Below are 20,431 nucleotides of genomic sequence, written 5' to 3'. Positions count from 1 at the left end.
CTATCGAGCAGAAACTTGCTCTCCTCAGATGCGAGGATCACGAGAAGACGCTCTTCGCCGCCCACCAACTTCAGGGCCCGGCGGGCGCATGGTGGTCCAACTACTTGGCCATGCACCCTGCCAACCACCAGGTGTCTTGGGCGGAGTTCCGCCAGGCATTCCGGGATTTCCACATTCCCAAGGGTCTTATGGAGATCAAGCGACGGGAATTCATGGACCTCAAGCAGGGAGGCCGATCGGTGATGGAATATGTGCAGGTGTTCAACCACCTTGCACAATATGCTCAAGATGAAGTGAGCACTGACGAGCGGAAACAATACCGCTTCATTAACGGTCTCAATTCAAAGATGCAAGACCGGTTGTCGGCGCACGAGTTCGCCGATTTCAACAAACTTGTGAGCACCTCGCTCACGGTGGAGTTCAAGCTCAAGAACCACCAGGAGGAGAAGAAGCGCAAGAGGGGTCCCTCGCCTTCTGTGGGCGGGAGCTTGCAGCGCGCCCGCACGGAGAGTCTACCTCCACCATCTCGCGTGCCGGCATCAAGTGCTCCTCGTCCGATGTGGCTCGTGCAACGCCCGTCGTTCTCAGCTCCACAGGGACAGCCTCCACGACCGACCGCTTCGCAAGTGAGCGTGACTGGTGGCCCTGGCGGCCCATGCTACAACTGCGGCCGTGTCGGCCACTACGCGCGGGATTGCCCCTACCCGAGGTCGGGAGCCGTGGTGACCGCTCCAAGGCCACCACCGGCTCAATCTGGACCACAGTCCTCTCAGGCGACCCACGTCCCCAAGCGTGGCCGAGCACGCCACACCACCGCTGAAGACGTTCACGAGAGTGACACCGTCCTGATGGGTACGTTGATTGTGCATTCACATTCTGTCATAGCTCCAGCAGTTGTTCTTTTCGATTCTGGAGCTTCTCACTGCTTCATAGCGGCAAGTTATACTCAGCGTCATGGGTTGACAGTCAGCACCACCCCTACGCCCTATCTTATAGATGCACCTGGAGCCAAGGTCCTTATTAAGCAATGCGTGTCCAACGCCTCGATAATCATCAATGAGATATCTTTTGGGGCAAATTTGCTAGTGATGAACTCGAAGGGAATAGATATTATATTGGGGATGAACTGGCTCACCAAGAATGAGGCAGTCTTAGGTTGTGCTCAGCGGACAGTTACTCTAAATGGTCCGTCCAACACTCGTATTCAATTGAAGCTTGAGGGTGACAAATCTTGTCTTTTTGCCTTGAAGGCTATCCCCACCGTAGACATGATGAGTATTCCTGTGGTATGGGAATTCCCGGATGTCTTTCCGGATGAGTTGCCAGGAATGCCGCCCGACCGAGCAGTCGAGTTTTCTATTGATCTCGTGCCCGGTGCAGCTCCAATCTCAAAGAGGTCGTATCGGATGCCACCTAATGAATTAGTGGAACTGAAGAAACAATTGAAGGAGTTGCTGGAGAAGGGGTTCATTCGTCCGAGCTCCTCGCCTTGGGGATGCTCGGCACTCTTTGTGAAGAAGAAGGATGGTACCCTACGGATGTGTGTTGATTACCGTCCGTTGAATGAGGTCACTATCAAGAACAAATATCCTCTCCCTAGGATTGATATTCTGTTTGATCAATTGACTGGAGCCCGGGTTTTCTCAAAGATTGACTTAAGACTGGGCTATCATCAAATCAAAGTCCGACCGGAGGATATTCCGAAGACGGCTTTCTCGACTCGCTATGGCTTATATGAATTCACCGTCATGTCCTTCGGATTGACGAATGCACCGGCATTTTTCATGTACTTGATGAACACGGTGTTCATGGAGGAATTGGATAAGTTTGTCGTGGTTTTCATCGACGACATTCTTATATACTCTAAGACTGATGCAGAACATGTTGAGCACCTCCGTATTGTCCTTGGCCGACTCAGAGATCATCAACTTTATGCCAAGTTCAGCAAATGTGAGTTTTGGCTTAGGAAGGTAGCTTTTCTGGGTCATGTTCTATCAGAAAACGGTGTTGCAGTCGACCCGAGCAAGGTGCAGGATGTGCTCAATTGGGTGCAGCCCAAGAATGTCACTGACATCCGGAGTTTTCTCGGACTTGCGGGCTATTACCGCCGGTTCATCGAGAACTTCTCCAAGATTGCCAAGCCAATGACTGAGTTGTTGAAGCAGGGCAACCAGTTCGAGTGGTCAAGTGAGTGTGAGTCCGCCTTTCAGACTTTGAAGAAGTTGCTCACGACCGCTCCAGTTCTCGCTCAGCCCGATATGAGCAAGAGTTTCGATGTTTATTGCGATGCTTCTCGCATGGGCCTCGGATGTGTCCTTATGCAAGAAGGTAGGGTTGTCGCTTATGCCTCACGACAGTTGAAGCGCCACGAGGAGAATTATCCGACACATGACTTAGAGCTTGCTGCTGTCGTGCACGCTCTGAAGATTTGGCGTCATTACTTGTTGGGAAACTTGTGCCGTATCTATACGGATCACAAGAGTTTGAAGTACATCTTCACTCAAGCAGATTTGAATATGAGGCAGCGAAGATGGCTCGAGCTGATTAAGGACTACGAGCTGGAAGTTCATTATCACCCCGGCAAGGCGAATGTGGTCGCCGATGCCTTGAGCCGGAAAGCTCATTGCCATTGTCTTAGGGTCGAGCCCGGAAATTCCACACTTTGTGATGAGTTCCGACGGCTTGGGCTCGAGATGGTCACGGATGGATTCATTGCCAACCTGGAGATCAAATCCACTCTTCTGGATGAGATCAAGGCAGCTCAGAAGGATGACAAAGGCATGGCTCGAATCCGAGAGAAGATGAAGATCGGTCAAGCCTTATGCTTTTCTGAAGATGAGCAGGGCATTCTATGGTTTGGGAACCGTCTCGTGGTTCCGAAGGTTGAGGCTTTGAGAAAGAAGATTCTTGATGAGGCTCATGATTCATTGCTCTCTATTCATCCGGGAAGCACAAAAATGTATCAAGACCTCAAGCCGAGATTTTGGTGGACTCGCATGAAGCGAGAGATCGCTCGATATGTAGCTGAGTGTGATGTCTGCCGAAGAGTGAAGGCCGAGCATCTCAGGCCAGCCGGTACACTTCAGCCTTTGCCCATTCCTTCCTGGAAGTGGGAGGAAATTGGAATGGATTTCATTACCGGCTTGCCGAAGACCTCGAATGGGTACGACTCTATATGGGTGATTGTGGACCGATTTACGAAGTCCGCTCATTTCTTGCCCGTCAAGACCACATTTTCGGCCAAGCAATATGCGGAGTTGTACCTCACCAGGATAGTTTGCCTTCATGGTATTCCGAAGAAGATTGTCTCCGATCGAGGCACGCAATTCACTTCTCATTTCTGGAGGAGCTTCCAAGAGGCTATGGAAACCGAGCTTTTTCACAGCACGGCATATCATCCTCAGACAGACGGTCAAACCGAGAGGGTGAACCAAATTCTAGAAGACATGCTCCGAGCGTGTGTTCTCACTTATGGGAAGAAGTGGGACATATGCCTGCCATTCGCAGAATTCTCCTACAATAACAGCTTCCAAGCTAGTATTGAGATGGCGCCGTTTGAGGCTCTTTATGGCCGGAGATGTCGAACGCCGCTAAATTGGTCCGAATCCGGCGAACGTGCTTATCTAGGTCCGGATTTGGTCAAGGAGGCGGAAGATCATGTTCTAAATATCCGCAAGAGTCTTCTCACGGCTCAATCCCGGCAAAAGAGCTATGCGGATCGTCGTCGCCGAGACCTCGAGTTCGCAATTGGAGATTATGTATACCTCAAGGTTTCACCGCTCAAGGGTGTTCGCCGATTCCAAGTTCGAGGCAAGTTAGCGCCTCGATACGTGGGACCATTCCAGATTGTTGCTCGTCGTGGAGAGGTGGCATATCAACTGGACTTACCTCCGTCTCTCTCCGCCGTGCACAATGTGTTCCATGTGTCACAATTGAAGAAATGTCTCCGAGTCCCAACGGAAGTTGTCGATGTTGCACCCCAAGAGTTGCAACCGGACTTGACATATTGTGAGCGGCCACTCCGTATCTTGGACGAAGCCGAACGCCAGACACGGCGAAGTTCCATCAAATTCATCAAAGTCCAATGGAGCAACCACTCGGAAGACGAGGCAACTTGGGAGCGTGAGGATAAGATCCGCTCCGAGTATCCCGAGCTCTTTGCAGGCTTGGAAAAGTCGTTGTAAATTTTGCACAGTTGGAACATTTCGCATGTATGTGTTCATCACCGTGTTAAATGGAAATGTTCATTGGATCCTACCTCTCACAGCGTGGTTCCTAGACTCATCGTGCTCTTCCCCGACTCGTACCGAATCTCGGGGCGAGATTCCTTTTAAGGGGGGGAGGTTTGTCACGTCCCAAATTCCATAATCACATAATTAAGCATAATTATGCTTCTTAAGCATTATGTTTAATTTTGTGTAATTTTGTTTTATAACTCTAGCGCAATTCGTTTCTTGTCAATCGGATGAGAGAATCGAATTCGGGAGCGAAAAGAATGAATTTCGCAGTCAAAGCGGACTCTTTCCTTACCATGTGGGACCCACCAGCTGGCCGGCCCCACACCTCACTCTCTCTCCCTCACTCGGCTGCCAACTCCACAGCAGCCCCACCTCACTCCCGTGCCTCTCCCGTGCAAGCAAGGGAGCCACCTCCCTCTCTCACTCTCTCAAGCCCCTCTCCCTTTCTCCCTCAAATCCGTGCTCTAGGAGCCGAATCAAGGTATGCATGTGGTACCATTGCGATCACAAGCTCACAAGCATTCCATTCCTCCAATTTGTTTGCTCATTCCCGAAGGATTTGAGCCGATTTGGATGTCTTTTGGTGATAGGGTTGAAAAGTGAAGAACGCCGGAATTCTTCGATTTCCCACCGTTTTCTTCATCACCCGGCGGCCACTAACCTTCACAAGTGTTGTGGGTAAGTCTCTTAGGCTCCCCATAGCAGGAATTCGTGATTCGATTGGTCGATTTTGCAAAAGAGTGAAATTCATGAGTTTTTGTGAGTTTAACCCTAAATTGAGGAATTGGATGAATTTGAGTTAGGAATGGAGTTTCTAAGTTGTTAAATGAGTTCTAGAACCCTTGAACTAGCTCAAACATGTTCCCTTTTGGTTTGGAGAAGATTGCAATTCGTTCCGGGCATTTTTCCCCTCAAAACAGCCCAGTTCTGGAGCTTCCCCGGAGTATCCGGCCTTCCCCGGAGTCTCCGGTGAGCTCCAGCCGAAAATAACAGAGAGGGTGCTGCCGGAGAGTCTCCCGGAGTCTCCGGTACCCCGGAGTATCCGGCCTTCACCGGAGTATCCGGGTGCACTGTTCATCAGTCTCTGCTGAAACTTGTAAAATTCATAATTAATTCATACGAACTCCAAAAATCATGAAACCAATTTTGTTGGTTTCATAATAAACTACTCTATCTATTAAAAATATCCCCAGCAATTTAATATCGAATTAAAATTTTGAGGCTAATTAATTAGGCTTAAGCTTCATTAATTCACCATTAATTCTTTACAGATCCAAAATGGATGAAACCAATTTTGCTAGTCTTCTTATGACTTGTTCTAGTTAGGAAAAATATTTTCCTACATTTTAAAGTACATTTTCATGATATTTCATCATTTGCACCTTGTGGCTTAGATTGTTGCATTTCATTTATGCTTATCATTGCACGCGTTATGTTTCTTAGAACGCGCTGATCCATCGATCCCGGAGACCGAGGTCGATCCCGAGGCGCCGCACCTTTGTGAACCAGTGCATCAAGGCAAGCAACCTATTATGTTTGCATATTGCACCCATTTAATCGAATTGAATGAAGTCTAAAATTGATAAATTATGCTTGTGTATGTTTGCATGTTTAGTGAGTTATTGTCGGGTATAAATGGGTAGATCCTATGTTGAATTGCATATCCTCTACCTTGATATGTTGTTTATCCATACCCTTGTTGCCTTGAATATGTTGTTGTCTAGATTACAAATTAATCGAAATGCTTAGCAATGCATAGGTCTTTCGGTAGAAGTCGAGCGGTGAATGGTTTCATCGTTCGCGAGCATAGGCATTATTTACTGTTGTTATGATCACAATGTTGGAGATTGGTTGGTGATGGTTGTATGAGTGGTGAGTATGAGACGAGATGTGGGCGGTGCTAGGATGGTGTTTTGTCCTGCCCGGATGTGGAGTTCCCCTGGGTAGGCCGGTAGAGGAAGACCGGACACCGTAGACCGCTTGCATCGTTTAAGGCCGATCGTCGGGGTAGTTGGCTTTAGCACTTACCTTACTCACCACATGCCGATCTAATGGTAAGGCGAGCCGAATACCTTCGCAGCTGTGGCTTTGTGGGCGTGGACATCGACGGTGTGAGCGGGCGGGCTTGTAAGCGGTACTAGTTTGCTCCGGGAGTAGTTCTAGTATCGCCGCGCCGAGCGATGCATGCCCCACACGGTTGGGGCTGGTTGGGAAAGGTTGACACGGGTACCCCCTTGTGTGCACTTTAGCGGGTGGCACAAGCCGTATGGTCCCCGAGTCGTGTGGGTCCAGGAGTATCCCCCTGCAGGGTGTATAAACAGTTCGAACTGCCGCGCTCTCGGTCATGAGCATGCTATTGTTTCATTTGCACCCGGTCGTAGAGTTTCGATTGTGGTTGTGGTTGGTTATGTGGGAGATGGGCGAGTTGGTTCTTGGTTACATATATACTCATGTTGGTTCTAGTTTTATGTTTATGTTGGTTACAGTTACCTTTATGTTCAGTTGGTATATGTAGGGTAGAATCATGTTGTTGGTTAAGTTAGTTGCTCACACATAGATGTTTAGATTGCTTACCGCTAATGTTTAACATAACCATATGGCTTTATCCTTGCTAATGGCTCAATGCATAATCCTTGGAGTCGAGCTATGTTTATGTGCTCTATATGGTTTAAGTCTTGCGAGTACCCTTCGTACTCATGCCTGCGTTTCAGGTGCTGCTGTTGAGGAAGAGGCGGTGTTTGGCTACTTTGTGCCTGCCGATCAGGGTGGCGGGCAGGAGTAGCACATTCTACTCCGAACTCGGTGTTCGGGTATGGAGCCTAAGGGCATGTGGCTCCATATCCTTTTGTTGTATAGCTTTTAGTCTTCCGCTGCTTAGTTCTTTTGCTGGTTAGGAGTTGAGCAGATTTTAGTCTCCTCCTAATTCTCTTTTGCTGTAAATTATGATAACTTATTGCATGCTTAAGAACTTGTAATATAATGTTAATTACTCGCTCTTTCTTAAGCTTTGTTGTGATGTACATGTTGGAAAGGCATGTGTTCCGATCTTGGGCACAAAACACGTGCCGGGACTACCGGGATGATATTTTGGTTAATCATCGAGGTTGTGATTATGAATAATGATCCTCCTGGTGATTAATTAGAATATTATTTGGACGGTTCCTCACAGCTACGGAGGCCCAACCTTTTATGCTTCTTCCAACTACTCGGCTTGATGGCGCCTACGCGGCAGGAGCTCCCAGGCCGGGTCGATGAAGGGCTTCTGTCGGCATGCAGCTGCTCGGCGCGGGCGTGCAGCTGCTCGGCTTGATGCGGCAGGAACTCCCATCGGGTGGACGAACGCCGACATCAGCTGCTCGGCTTGATGCGGCAGGAGCTCCCACCGGGTCGACGAACGCCTGCCTACAGATACTCGGCTTGATGCGGTAGGAGCTCCCCGAAGTTCTTCCGTTGGCGTTGCTTCCGCTGGCGTGCAGCTGCTCGGCTTCCAGATCGATGAACGGCTTCCCCCGGCGTCCAGTTGCGCGGCTTGATGCCGTCTACACGGGGAAAACTCGGAGGTCGGGTCGATGAAGGTGGACAGCAGAGTTGGTCCGGTGGGGAGGGGGGGGATGGAGAAGAAGAGTGTGGAAGCTCAGGTGGGGAGGGGCTCTCTGCTTTTTTTTTTTGCTGCCTTGGAATCACCGGTGGGGAAAATATCTGATTGGAAGCGTCGGTGCGGGAACACGTGCTAGCGATCCACGCTGGTCTTTCCATCCGACGGTTTGTTGCGCGACGTACAGCGATGAACAGTTAACTACAGGAATTGAACGAATGAATAACGCGCAGCCGGGAAAAAAAAAGGCGCGGCCGACGAAAAAAAAGACGCGGTCACGGGAAAAAAATTATTTCATTGTTTGCCGAGTGTTAAAACACGGACACTCGGTAAAAAACTAATTTTTTTAAGAATGTTTTTTTCTTTCAAAAGTGTTGTTTAGTTTTTCTTTACTTCTTTGTTTTTTCTTTCTTTATTTTATTTGTTTTATGTTTTTTTCTTTTCATCTATTTATTTTTTTACACCATGGTAAGCTACATTTTTTTCTTGAGTAAGTCCTAAAAATAGACGCAACAACATGAATATAATTTTTCTACCCATTTTTTTTTCCATTATTTCATGCACTTGCAGTACAAATTTGACTTATATCCATTAAAAGCCTAGAAATGTACTTAATGAATTAAAAATTGCAAACGGACCCAGAAAAATACCAAATTTTAATATGGAATATGCTATGTTGTATGTTGAGTGTAGAAAAAGTTTCAAGGTCAAACGATGATTCAATCATCACTTCGGCTTCAAACCTGATCCGTTCCGTCTCGAAACCACGATCCTTCCTCGGAGATGCTTCGGTTTCTAAGCATCGTACGTGACAACTTTTGTGAAACCTTCTCAAATTTTTACTATAGCCTCTACGTATCATATCATGACACCATGGCAAGTCTTATATTTTTCAGATTTCGTTTGCTTTTTTTAGAATTAAAAAACCAATAAGCTACATGTTGGTGGTCAAGTGTTGCCACCCAGATGTTTCAAATTTCTTTCCATTTCTTGGGTAAGGTCTAAAAATAGACTCAACAACATAAATATGATTTTTCTACCCATTTTTTTCCATTATTTCATGTACTTGCAGTACAAATTTGACTTATATTCATTAAAAACCTAGAAATGCACTTAATGACATAAAAATTGCAAACGGATCCAGAAAAATACCAATTTTTAACATGGAAAGAGAGGGGGAAAGAAAATAAAAGAGAACAAAAGAAAACAAAAAGAAAATAAAAGAGAAAAATATTTTCGTGTCCTAAAAAAGTAAAATAAGAAATGTTTGCCGAGTGTCCATTAGACGACACTCGGCAAAGGAGGGATGCGCCGTCAGATTACATCCGGAGGGACACATGGCGTGATGTTTGCCGAGTGCCCGACTTTGCCGAGTGTATTTTCTTGAGTTTGCCGAGTGCTATTCTTTGCCGAGTGTATATTCTTGAATTTGCCGAGTGCCTAATTATTTGCCGAGTGCTTTCGTGCAGCACTCGGCTTAGGGGGTCGTTTGCCGAGTGCGCGACAAAATGCACTCGGCAAATAATAGGACACTCGGCAAACCTTCAGATTCCGGTAGTGTCGGTTTCTCTTACTTGATGGCACAAATGGTTGTCGTATTTATATCTAGGATGTTGACCCATTACATAAACTATATACAACCAGGTACATGTATCAGTAACTTATTCGGTTTGAGATGCTCACTTAACAGTTCCCTACTGCTGAGGAAGCCTTCAGAAAACCTTGAAGCGAACGGTGGCGTTTGGATCGTCCGGTCAGGACAAGGAAAACTATTTACTCTGATAGTGCAGCTCATAAACTAGTGATGTATAACTTAGCAACATACGAAGACCGGCCACCCTTCGCACACGGTCACACATTATGGCTTATGCCCATGCATCCACATCTCCGACGGACAAACAAAACATTGCAGGCTTGCAGCACCATATAGGCCGTTTGGTCATGTAAAAGATTTTACAATTCGTTTGATCGGCGTTGGCTCAGAGCTTGGGTTGTGTCAGGCAGCACCGCAGCAGCCATGGGATCATCTCGCGGGCGTTGTCTCGTACTGCTCATCTTCTCTGCGTCCCTCTGTGCCGATGTATCATGGAGCTTTTTTTTCTTCACTTGAATGACTTCTTGTGGTCAAGTTTTTGATCGACCAATGTGAACCTACATGGGGATCAATCGACGAATCGCAGCTGCGGCGCCGAACACGAGCGTGTTGGCGGCGGAAGGATCCCCTCGATGGGCTGAGGTACTACACGGGCGGCTGGAACATCAACGACAGGCACTACCTGGCGGTGAGTTCTTGATCTCCTGTCCATGTCGTCTCCAGCTGTTCTTGCAGCGTACGCGTGTTGTGCGTCTGTGTGTGTGGTCTAGCCGTCGAATCATGCAGTTGTTGTGCTCACGCCGGCGAGTGTTCCGTGCCACGCAGTCGGCAGGTTTCAGCGCGGCGCCGGTCTTTCCGCGGCGCTCGTCGCCTGCTGCTGCCGCGAGCTACTCCTACTCGCGCCCGGTGTTCGCGCTCTCGCTCGTGCTCCTACTCACTCACTCACTGCTACCTCTGTTCTTCTTCCAAAACATGGACAAAACAGCCAAGTTGTTGGTGCTACGATTCTCATATGGAGCCATGGACTGCTGCAGCATCGGGTGCGCCGTTCTGTACGACGGGCAGGGCAGGTTCCGCGGCAGCACGACGGCGACGATGGACTACGTGGTGCCTCAGTCCGACGACGCAGCGGCCACCCTGCGCAACTTCACCGGCCTCCTGGAGACGACGAAGGCGGCAGGCAGCGGCGTGGCCTCCCTTCCTCCCGACCTCGTGCGGAGGGTCGACGACGTGTAAAGATTAGCAGGCAATCGGATGCAAATTGCAGCATATATTTGACTACTAATAGTACATGAGTTTATATAGATACAGGAGCAGCTATGCTGCTAACAATCAACGAAATCTAAGCAAGGATTAGATCTGAGAAACATCCGGAATAGTGCGCCACTATGTCATCCATGCAGTGGAAAGAGGATCGTAGCCTGAAGACTCGGACTGCACTAAGCTGAGGCGCTGAAAAGCCGTTGTTGACAATAGCAGACTGACGGCACAGTAACTGACGAGCAGACTGGAGTAAATCTGACAAAACTGAATATTTGATAGCCTCCCTCAATCACAACATGATCCTTCATGTTGAGATTGCGACAATTGGCAACAAAAGGAACTCTAGGCAAAGCCTTAGTGAATATATCAGCTAGTTGATCTTTAGACGAAATGAAATGAACCTCCATTGCTCTCCGCGCTACCTGTTCTCGAACAAAGTGGAAATCCACTTCAATATTCTTTGTGCGAGCATAGAACACCGAATTAACCGTAATATATGTCACCCCAAGGTTATCACACCAAAGAATGGGTGCCTTGTACATTGCAATATCAAGTTCCTTCAGTAGAGACTGCAGCCAAATAATATCAGCCGTGACATTTGCAATTGATTTGTATTTGGCTTCAGTACTTGATTTTGAGACTGTTTGTTGTTTGCGTGAGCTCCAGGACACTAAATTGGGTCCCAAGAACATGGCAAACCTACTTGTTGATCTTCGATCATCTGGACAGCCTGCCCAATCAGCATCACTGAAAGCACTCAAGTGTATTGTAGCTGAAGGTTGAATCCTTAGTCCAAGATCAAGTGTTCCTTTAACATACCTCAACAATCTTTTCACAACAGCCCAATGTACATCTGTGGGTGTTCGTAAAAATTGACACACTTGATTAGCTACAAATGAGATGTCAGGGCGAGTGATGGTCAGATATTGAAGCCCACCAACAATACTTCTGTACTGAAAATGTTCAGATTCAGACAGTGGTGATCCCGATCTTCTCCCAATTTCTCACTAGAAACCATGGGTGTCGAAACTGAATTGCAAGTATCCATCTTTGCTCTTTTGAGTAGATCCATGGCATATCTCTTTTGAGAGAGTAAGACACCATTTCTATCTGGTTTCACTTCAATGCCCAAAAAATATTCCAGGGATCCCAGATCCTTAACTGCAAATTCATTCTTCAAGCTTGTGATCAGCTGAGTGGTTGCTTGTTGTGAGGAGCTTACAATGATTATATCATCCACATATATAAGAATAGAGTGTCACTCGGCCATTGCTGTAAACAAACAGAGAAGGATCAGCTTTAGATGGCTTAAATCCAAGTTCCTCAAGCTTGCAAGTAAATTAGGAATGTCATGCCCGAGGTGCTTGTTTAATACCATATAATGCCTTCTTCAGGTGACAGACATAATCAGGAGGATATTTAGGATCTTCGTACCCTTGAGGTTGCCTCATAAACACTTCTTCTTCCAGTATGCCGTGCAGGAAAGCATTTTGCACATCAATTTGATGCATATGCCATCCCTTTGAAACTGCCAAGGACAAGATGACACGAATGGTTGTAGGCTTCACAACTGGACTGAATGTATCAATATAATCCACTCCATACCTTTACTTAAATCCTTTTGCCACCGGTCGTGCCTTGAACTGATATATCGACCCACTAACTTTCCTTTTCACCATGTACACCCATTTGCTATCAATCAAGTTCATACCTCTTTTTGGTGGTACTAAGGTCCAGGTGTCATTCTTGAGTAATGCAGAATACTCAGAATCCATTGCTTCCCTCCATCGTGGATTTTTAGAAGCCTAAGAAAAAATGGCGGATTCTGAGTCTGTTGTCGGAATTCCAGCATTAGCTGAACATGTCCAGTGGACAGTCCCATCGGTGAATTCTTTTGAATGTCACATGTTGTCTTGTGATCTTGTGCACATTGGATGATGTCTTACTGCAGAAGAATGATCATGTGTGCTTTGGCTTGCAATGCCCAAGTCTAGCTCAACTGGTTCAGTGTCGATGTCTACCCTATTGCCTGACAAATGTGCAAATTCTTTAGACATAGCACATGCAGGAGAGCCACTAGCAGAAGACAATCCATGGTCAGCCTCAGGGTTAGGTTGATCATTACCCACACAAGAATTCTCTATTGTTGGATTATCTAAGGAGGAATTTAGGGATCTATTGGAAGCATTTAAGGCATTGGTGAGAGCTTGTTCACTGTATTCAGTGTTTTTGGACAACATCGGTAGATAGTAGGATGGTGTGCAACTACTGGAGGTTGGACAGTAGGTGTGGGAAGATTAGCAAAAGGAAAAATTGTTTCATCGAAGATTACATCTCGAGAAATGTATACTCAGCCAGTGGAAGGATTGAAACACTTATACCCCTTGTGAGATGAACTGTACCCCAAAAACACACAACGTTTGGTTCTTAAGCTCAGTTTTCTTGTGTTGTAAGCCCTCAAATTTGGCCAGCAGGCACAACCGAAAACACGTAGGAGAGTGTAGTCCGGCTATGACTTGAATACCTTGTGTATAGGATTGTCATGTCCTAGGGTATAGCTGAGCATTCGATTAATCAAATACATGCAGTGTTAAAGGCTTCATCCCAGAAACGCAAGGGCATATGAGCTTGAGCTAAAAGAGTAAGGCCTGTGTCAACTATGTGACGATGTTTTCTTTCAACAACACCATTTTGTTGATGTGTGTGAGGACAGGATATATGGTGTGTGATCCCTGAGCAAGCAAAATAGCTGTGAAGTTTGTGATATCCCCCTCCCTAGTCTGATTGAACACATTTGATTTTAGTGTTAAGAGAGGTTTCAACAAGTTTCTGAAACTGCAGAAAAACATGTTCAACCTCAGACTTACACTTGAGGAAATAGATCCACACAAATTTACTGAAGTCATCAACAAAGAAAACATAGTATTTTGCATTATTGACAAATGGAATAGCAGGACCCCATACATCTATGTGGACAATTTCAAGAGGAGTGGTGCTCTTATGGGTAGAAGAAGAAACATGCAATTGATGAGCCTTGCCTTGTTGACAAGCATCACATATTTGACTAGAAATGTCTACTGAACCTACAACTATCTTATTGTTCTGAAGAATCTGTTAAAGAACAGGAGCAGATGGGTGACCGAACCTCTGGTGCCACACATGTTGATCGATTTTGATTGACAAAAGCGCCTGAGAATAGTTATTTGGAAGAATGTAGAGACCATTGCTACACATGCCTTTGAGGATGATTTTCTTCATGTCCTTGTCCTTGATAGAAAAGTAATTCGGGTGAAATTCAACAAAAGTGCTATTGTCAGATGTGAGTTTGTATACAGAAATGAGATATTTTTTGATATGAGGAGTGTATAGGACATGATATAAGAGTAAGGGACGAGTAGAACCAGTAATAAAAGAATTCCTAATGTGAGAGACGGACAAACCTGCGCCATTGGCCATCTAAACTTGCTCACCACCAGTGTATCGCTCCTTTGTTGCCAGTCGTTCCAAATCATGTGTGATATGATCTGTTGCCCCACTGTCGATGTACTAGTTGTTGTCAATGGTGTAACTGTTGTTTGTCGCAGCAGCAGCAACCTTGATGTTGTCATCGTTTTGATAGTTGTGGTCAAACTTGTGCCAACAACGGAGAGCATCATGCCCAATCTTGTCACATACCTGACAGAAGACAACGCGGTCACCAGAACTATTGGATTGTGCAGTGGAGTTGTTGCGATCACCACGGCCTCCCTAGAATCGTGCACCACCACCACGTCTGCGGCCACATCCATTCCTCCCACTGCCTCTTCCACGACTCCTGTTAACAACATTAGCGGAAGATACCTATATTGTGGTGTTGTGTCGTTCAAGCCGAAGCTCATAGCTTAACATATGAGCATATACATCACTGATGTTGACGGTGTCAGTCCATGTGGTGATACTCGTTACCAACGGATCATATTCATACCCGAGTCCACGCAGCATATATGCAATCAGCTCCTCATCCTCCAATGGCTTGCCTATAACTGCAAGGGTGTCAGATAGGCCTTTTACCTTCCAAAGATACTCAGTGATGTCGAGGTCGTTCTTCTAAATGGTGACGAGCGTCATGCGAATTTGCATCACACGCGCTCGGGAGCTTGATGCATGCATCCTTTCAATGGTCGTCTAGACTTTGTGCGATGTCGAGCGGCCGACCACACTGGCGAGAACCTCTTCAGAGAGAGAGAGAGAGAGGAAAGAAGAGCACTAAGCACCAGTTGATCTTGCTGGTACCAATTGTTGTACTCCGGGCTGACGGCAATCCGAGGCACGCCATCGCTACCATTCTCCATGATGGTTGAGTTTGGGCGAGCAATTGTCCCACCGATGTAGCCTATCAAGTGCTGGCTTCTGAGGTAGGGAAGGAGCTGTGTTGCCAGAGCAAGTAATTGTTCTGGGATAGCTTCATATTAATCATGTGATTGAAGGCTGGAGTTGGCAGGATGCCGACCTGGTTTGAGGAGGAGGAAGGGGTTGTGGTGAGTGTTTGATTCCCGCTGGTATTGGCCATTGTGAATGGATCTTAAAGATTAGCAGGCAATCGGATGCAAATTGCAGCATATATTTGATTACTGATAGTACATGAGTTTATATAGATACAGGAGCAGCTATGCTGCTAACAACCAACGGAATCTAAGCAAGGATTAGATCGGAGAAATGTCCGGAATAGTGCGCCACTAAGTCATCCATGCAGTGGAAAGAGGATCATGGCCTGAAGACTCGGACTACACTGAGCTGAGGCGCTGAAGAGCCGTTGTTGACAATAGCAGACTGACGGCACAGTAACTGACAAGCAGACTGAAGTAAGTCTGACAAAACTGAATATTTGACAGCGTGCAGGGTGGACGCGGCCTCGGACGAGCTCGCCGCGTGCATGGCCGGCAACTCGCGCAGGATCCGGACCGCGCTCGACACCATGTATGTCACAACTGATTCCTGAAAGCGTCAATAAATTCGGTTCTTGATCGAAGAGAGATGAACTTATGGTACCATCCATGATCTTCATCGGTTCCTTTCTTTTACTTGATTGTAGAAGGAAGGTCCTGGTCGGTGTTGTAGCCGTGATGCTGGTTCTGGTGTTTCTTGGCTTTGGTGAGCACAGATTGCTCTGACCTGATTGCCTTGAAATTGCAACGATATCATTATCTTTTCTTCAGGCTTTTGAAATTATAACACAAATTTCTCCCATCAACTTGTTGCAGTGTTCTCGTTGACCGGGCTGGAGTCGCTTGTGTACACGAAAGCACATTAGCACAGCATACAGAGAACATACATCCTCTTCTGACTGCAGTTGGTTGAACATGTTCTTTCAGAGATTGGTGTTCTAACTTTCATTTGCTTTATTTTGGCAGAGTGGTGTTTCTTGGATGGATCATAGTTACCGCAACGCTAATACTGTCCGGCACTTTTCTTCTCCTGCACATGTTCTTGCTACTTGTTACTTGCTAGTAAAGTTTGAGTTCGGATAATTTTGATCAAATTTGGTTAAAATTTGGAGAAAATTCGTCCAAAATATAAAATTGGTTTCAAATGCTTTTGTCCGGTAACCGCCGGTCACGGCCGTACCGGTTCTACCGTCGGCCAGCGGTAAATTTTTATACCGGTTGTGTTAACATTGCTTGCTACTAGCTACAGCGTAGCACAGCATTTCTCTCATTGCATTTGCATCTCACATTTCTTAGTTACAAGTTTACAATGCACACTACGACCTTTGCACAATCTTTCAACGTGATAGGTGACACCTTCGTCGCCATGGACGAGTGGGTGCTGCGCCCGCAGGGTCGCACCGCGCTTGACGATATCCTCCCCTGGGCCGACGCGGCGGCGACGACGGAGGCCCTGCGCCGGAGCGGGAGGTGATCTACCAGTTCGTCGACACGCTCAACCGGTTGATCTCCAACGTATCCAACGCCAACGTGCCACCCCAGGCCGGCCCGCCTCTCTACTACAACCAGTCAGGCCCTCCCGTGCCCATCCTCTGCAAACCTTACCGCGCCGACCTCACCACCCGCTCCTGCGCCGCCGGCGAAGTCGCCGCCGCTGACGCGCCACAGGTACGTACGGAGAACAAAACTGGCGTCCATGACATGTCGCTGATGAGTTCTTGATGTCTGAAGCCGCCGTTCTTGCTTGCAATGCGTGCGCGCGCGCGCACCAGGTTTGGCAGCGCTACGTGTGTCGCGCGACGGCGGCGCCGCGGTCGGGGCAGGAGGTGTGCGCGACGGCCGGCCGCCTCACGCCTGGGATGTACTCCCAGATGCTCTACGTGGCCAGCATCAGCGACGGGCTGCGCCGCCAAGCTCCCGTCGTCGCCGACCTCGCGAGCTGCGCGACCTTGCGCCGGGCGTTCCGGACGGTGAGCGACACCTACTGCCCCGCGCTGCGGTGGCACAGCGGCCGGGTGATGGGTGTACCAGGAATTGCTGGCGGCGTCGGTCGCCGCCATGTTCACCGCGGCGGCGTGGGTAGCGCACTCCCGGGAGAGGAGGAGGCGGCGCGAGAACGAGATGTTTCGGGTGTCGCCGTACAGGCTCCTCATCGAGGAGAAGGTGTGACTTCACTCCACCGTCATGTCAGATGATCCCATTCCGAGAAGGTGCTGCTCAACAGCCCAAGACGGCCGTACAGGCGAGTGTAACAGCTTCATCCGAGGTTGCATGCTCGTATGGTAGAAGAACATATAATCAGTTACCGTCCCCGTTTGGAGAGCAGGAATTTCACTTGAATTTCATAAGAAATGGTGTAGTTCCCGTATTAATCAAGGGCAATTCTTGTGTTCCTGATTAGGACTAATTTGGATGTGTATGCACATAGCAGTTTTAGGAGTGATATGTACGGTTACTAGTAATATATGTTCTGATACTATCAGTGGCGGACACAGGATGAATTGTTAGGGCTCATCTCATTCTTTCTCTCTCAGCCCCTCCTTTTCTTCTTTCTCTAATATCTCTTTCCTCTTCATGGAGCACCACAAGGTAGGAGGCTTAGCCCCGCGCGCCCCCTGAAGATCCACCCCTAGGTGTTATGATAGGAGTTGTTTAGAAATAATTTTGGGAATAAATTGTTATCATTCCCAGCGCATGTGTTTGTCACAAGTTCCTGAAACAGAGCAAATACTATGAACCTTCTGGCTTTTGGGATCGAATGATCACATGGACGTTTGCCACATACATCCGTTGTAAAATTTGCTTCCATGCGGAAATAAGGTTAATATTGAAATATCATGACCAAGTTCCGACAGATTTGAAGAAGAATATGGTAACACAGCCGTCCTGCCAACAAGAACCATTCAAGTATTCAACACTCATTAGAATGCAAAAAGTTGTGTCGAAGATCGATCCAATGGCAGGTAAAGAGTCGCATCATATGGAAAGGGAAAATATACGAGGAGCAGGGCAGACTCGTGAATGTTAGACATATGATAAATAAAGGACATGCATATACATGCATCCTCATATGTCTAACAGTGAAGGACAAAGTTATCAGAGCAAGAAAGAAAATCCACACCTGCTATCAGCTTGTTCCATTCAACTTTTCTCTTGTTCTTTTCATGAATTCTGATTCTGTGTTGTTCATGTGAGTGACATTCTTTTCTTTTAGATTTTTGATAATATAAATATAACTTTTAGTCTTTACACCAGCAAAACGTGATGCACATAACCATTTTTTTTTTAAAAAGAACTCAAATTCACATTGAAAAGAATTCAAACTTGAATGATCTAGACTACATTCACATCAAACAACTGAGCCTAGTTCCCGGCATTCTTCTTGAGGTTGGCATTCTTCGCCTTGTAGTATTTACAAATGAGGCGTGTGATATATCACTTTTTAAAATACTTGCTAAATGCTTGTGTGTTGCAATATTTTTTTCAAAAGAACGGCACCAGCGATGTCGATGTTATTATAGAAGAAGAGAGTTAACTTCGTTTATGAGAAAAATTAGGTCAAAAAATCTTAACGACATAAACGCCCCCAACAAACAAAAGCTAAACAGCACTACACATTGAAAACAACACGGAGATAACATAAACACAAACTTTGCAAGAGATAACATAAGCACATTCGTGAGTGCTGCTTATATCATTGGATCTAGGGATTAAAAGCTTGATTCACTATGATAACTTTGAACTCTTCATAGCCAACATATTTATTCATAGAACTACAAAGTATATTAAAGATAAACACCAAAAGATCAATGAAAACTGTTCTAATACATATCAAATACTAGCTACTCCTACGTGCTAACAATGCCGATGTATGGCAACTCTACAGATCCGAGCCATATTTTGCCGCCTTCCCTCTCCACCGCCTCGGTCGGCCTCACGTTCTTGGGACCCCTCATCTCCTGAAGCTTTTCACCTTCGGCGCCGATCCTAATGGCGACCAAGTGGCTGTCCACACCGAAGGGAAACTCGTTCTTCTCCCGGTGAAGCGCCACCCAGTACCCTCCCTTCCCATCGGGTCTCACGTTGTCCGGGTAACCCGGCAGGTCAGCGAACGGCTCGGACGTGCCAGCCTTGGGCCCTCGGATCCAGTACCTGAGCAGTTTGCATGGCCCGGTGAGCGCGACGACAAGGTGGGTCCTGTCGGTGCTGATGGCAATGCCGTTGGGGTAAGTCACGCCGGATTGGAGCACGGTGACCCGGTTGGTCCGTGAGTTGTACCTCATGATGCGCCCCGTCGAGTCCCCCGTGGCGGTGACCATCTGGTGCTGCGCGCGCGAGTACGTGGTGCTGCTGTCTGTGAAGTAGACGTCGCCGGTGACCTGGTCGACGTCCACCCCGTTCGTGAAGCGGAGAGGCGCGCCGCCGGCCTCCGTCGCCAGCACCTTCGCCTCCCCGCCGTTGGGTCCCACCCGCATCAGCCCCATGTACGCGTCGGCGATGTAGAGGTTGCCGGACCCGCGGTGGAACCGCAGGCCTAGCGGCCGGCCGCACGAGCTCTCCGTGGCGACCGGCGGGAGCTCGGACGGCGCCGAGCAGTTGTTCTTGATGTAGCTCGGGCTGTACCCGAACGTCCTCCAGCCGGCGCTCTCGCCGCCCCACCTGAGGACGCGGCCGTCGGAGACGCTGACGTATGGCCCGGCGCCGTGGCCGTCGAACGCGACGCTCTCCGGGCCGACCAGCGACCCGGGCAGATTCAGACGCTGGGTCCGGCTGGCGTCGATGGCCTTCGTTACGCCGGCCGCGGCGGTACAGGGCAGGAACAGCAGGACGATTACCGAGATCACGATTAGAGCCAGCTTGAACGTGCAGCTCCCCATGATTGCTGTTACCTCGAGTACGTGAAGCTTCTCTGCTGTTGTTCTATCGCTGATCGCTGCTTGCGCTCTGGTTTAATTTGACGGACAAGGGCGTACTCTGCTTTTCCTTTTATTGGCGATCCCTGCAAGTCCGAGGTCCGAGTCGGTGTCAGCAGCCGAGTCCGATTCCGAGTCTTCCTCGCCAATAAAGAAGGGACAAGATGGAAATTAACTCCGAATCCGTATCAGTTTCTGTGCAATTTTCGGCTTGCCGCGCCAGCGACGGCTTCGCCCGCGCCCCCGCTTGCCAGTAGCCGCCGCTCTCGAACGCGATGCTCGCATTTGCTCCCGCTCCCTACTCCCGTGTAGAGTTGCACTGCGAATACATAGCACATGGATTAAAATTTTGGCGGGAAAGAAATATATAATTTTGGAATTTTTTTTATTGATATATAGGACCT

The 20,431-nt window shown here is 47.7% G+C and overlaps 1 protein-coding gene, 1 non-coding gene and 1 pseudogene across 2 annotated transcripts; 1 reads left to right on the top strand and 2 right to left on the bottom strand.

The window, feature by feature from the left end:
* The first annotated feature begins 9,850 nt into the window (after positions 1–9,850).
* Positions 9,851–17,283, top strand: LOC133927755 (uncharacterized; annotated as a pseudogene).
* On the bottom strand, positions 14,563–14,701 carry LOC133927877 (small nucleolar RNA Z247). The gene has a single exon (XR_009911373.1). It is a non-coding gene; the product is annotated as a small nucleolar RNA Z247 (small nucleolar RNA).
* Positions 17,284–18,962: 1,679 nt separating the features above from the next.
* Positions 18,963–19,991, bottom strand: LOC133927754 (protein STRICTOSIDINE SYNTHASE-LIKE 10-like). The gene has a single exon (XM_062374157.1). It carries the CDS (start codon positions 19,989–19,991, stop codon positions 18,963–18,965), a length of 1,029 nt encoding a protein of 342 aa, XP_062230141.1.
* Between the last annotated feature and the right edge of the window lie 440 nt (positions 19,992–20,431).

The sequence above is a fragment of the Phragmites australis genome, chromosome 8, assembly GCF_958298935.1.
Source record: "Phragmites australis chromosome 8, lpPhrAust1.1, whole genome shotgun sequence".
NCBI lineage: Eukaryota > Viridiplantae > Streptophyta > Magnoliopsida > Poales > Poaceae > Phragmites > Phragmites australis.
This window is presented reverse-complemented; position numbering and strand designations above follow the sequence as displayed.